General features: G+C 40.2%; 1 protein-coding gene across 1 annotated transcript; it reads left to right on the forward strand.

Moving 5' to 3' along the window:
- The first annotated feature begins 1,438 nt into the window (after positions 1 to 1,438).
- Positions 1,439 to 2,129, forward strand: LOC110720728 (uncharacterized mitochondrial protein AtMg00810-like). Its single transcript, XM_021899774.1, has 2 exons — positions 1,439 to 1,768; positions 1,815 to 2,129. Exons 1-2 carry the CDS (start codon positions 1,439 to 1,441, stop codon positions 2,127 to 2,129), a joined length of 645 nt encoding a protein of 214 aa, XP_021755466.1.

Below are 2,129 nucleotides of genomic sequence, written 5' to 3' on the forward strand. Positions count from 1 at the left end.
GTCACTACTAAACATTACTTTTCAATTTATTTTTTTTCTTTCTAAATCTGACTTATGAATTTATGATTAATGTATACTTGCATTTTTGGACTTCGGCTTACCTGCTAGCAGAGCAGAAACCATCATTGCAAGCCAGCAAATTCTATCATCAATAGTAAGATCTAGACACTGCACTTCAAGAACATCACAAACACCATTCTCTTTTTCATCACTGAGAATCACAAGATTGTCATGTGAACTATTCACTTGCTTTGACTTGGCACCTTCCCTTGTTTCACCTAGTTCGTCTTCAATTAGTGCTCTAGACTAGGTATTCACCTGAATCAGTAGCTCTACGGCCTCTGACCCACAGGCCTACATAAACTCCCATTACCTTCATGATGAGTACAAGTATCCTCACCTAAGTTCATGCAGCAATTATTCACCCCTTTTTCTTTGCCTTGATCCATAGCACTGCCCCCAAAATGATCGAGTATTTGCTGAGTTTTTTATCCCTACCCCAAGATTACTTGCAAGATCTTCACCAAGTTATTGGCTTTACAAGGTGAAGAGTTTTCATCTTGCATTAACTTGTTATAACCAAGAGAATCTAGACCTACAGTATTATAAGATGAGCAAGATTGTATACACTTGTTGTTCCCTTCATGATCAACATCTACAAAACTACAACTAAGAAACTTTCTTCAGTTTCTTTGAGCTTCCCTTCCAACTCTCTAAGTCAACAGGGAGAAACAACGGTGTCCTGCAGCACTCAGCATACTGCAACGTTACATCTCCCTCGAATAATCGAGGGGGTAAATACAATTTCAAACCATCAAGCAGTTTGTCATAGCTATTCCAGGCAGGTTTATAATCAGCATTCGATCCAGAAACGGAAAAAAAAAAATATCCCGATCCAACGCAAAGTGCATGGCCACTCTATGTGAAAGGTATTGCTTCACACAAACAACACCTACCAAATTCACAATCTCCCATACACCTTGCAAATGACAAAATATGCTCATCCACTTCAGAATTCACCGAAATCCACTTCACTCAATCACAATAGAACTTAGCAAATTTCCAATTCTTCAAATGCAAAGCATAAGGCTTGGCCTCCTCAATAAATCATCTCCACTAGACCCTATGTCCAACCTCAAGATCCACGATTTGACTCCCTAATCCCGTGCCAACAAGCTACTAGGCTCACCATGGGCAACAGACACCGGTTTCGGTCCTACTGTCAGAAACCTTTCCCAAGCCCATACCTGAACAAGTTCAAAGGGTGCCCAATTGCCGAAAGAACAAGCTTTCAGCCATCATTTTGATCACCTTCACCGTTAAAGCTACAATATATTCTTTCATTATCCTCAGTTTAGCTATGGCTAAGAAGTAGTCGATTCATCAATTAGATATCAAAAATGTCTTTTTACATGTTGATTCGCAGGAAACTATATATATGAATCAACCTCCGGGTTTTGTTGATTGGAGAGCACCCACCTATGTTTGTCGGATTCGTAAGGCTTTGTATGGGTTGAAGCAAGCTTCTCGAGCTTGGTACCAAAGCTTTGCAAACTTTTTGGTCAGATCGGGTTTTGTCATTGCTAAAAACGACAACTCTCTTTTTACTTTTCGACAGGGTGATGATATGGCATATTTGCTTCTATATGTTGATGATATTATATTAGCTACCTCCACTGAGAGGTTGCGTGAGGGGATCATATCTCAGTTGCAAACTGAGTTTCTTATGTCTGATTTAGGCCCTTTGAGTTATTTTTTAGGGATTGCGGTGACCCATACTCCTTATGCTACTTTCTCAACAAAAGTATGCATAGGAGATTTTAGAGCGTGCATGTATGGGCTCTTGTAAACCTGCAACTACTCCAGATGACACTAAGTCTAAACTTAGTGCAAATTCAGGACCACCTTCTTGGGATCCTACTTTGCATCGCAATTTAGCAGGTGCTCTTCAGTACCTTACTTTCACTAGGCCTGATATTGCCTATGCGGTGCAACAGGTGTGTCTTTTTATGCATGATCCCCGGGAGTCTCATTATGATGCTTTGAAGCGCATTCTGCACTATGTTCAGGATACCATTGATCATGGTTTACATTTATATCCCTCTGCTTGCTTGCTTTATTTACACTGA

Source organism: Chenopodium quinoa, unplaced genomic scaffold, assembly GCF_001683475.1.
Source record: "Chenopodium quinoa cultivar QQ74 unplaced genomic scaffold, ASM168347v1, whole genome shotgun sequence".
NCBI classification, from domain to species: domain Eukaryota; kingdom Viridiplantae; phylum Streptophyta; class Magnoliopsida; order Caryophyllales; family Amaranthaceae; genus Chenopodium; species Chenopodium quinoa.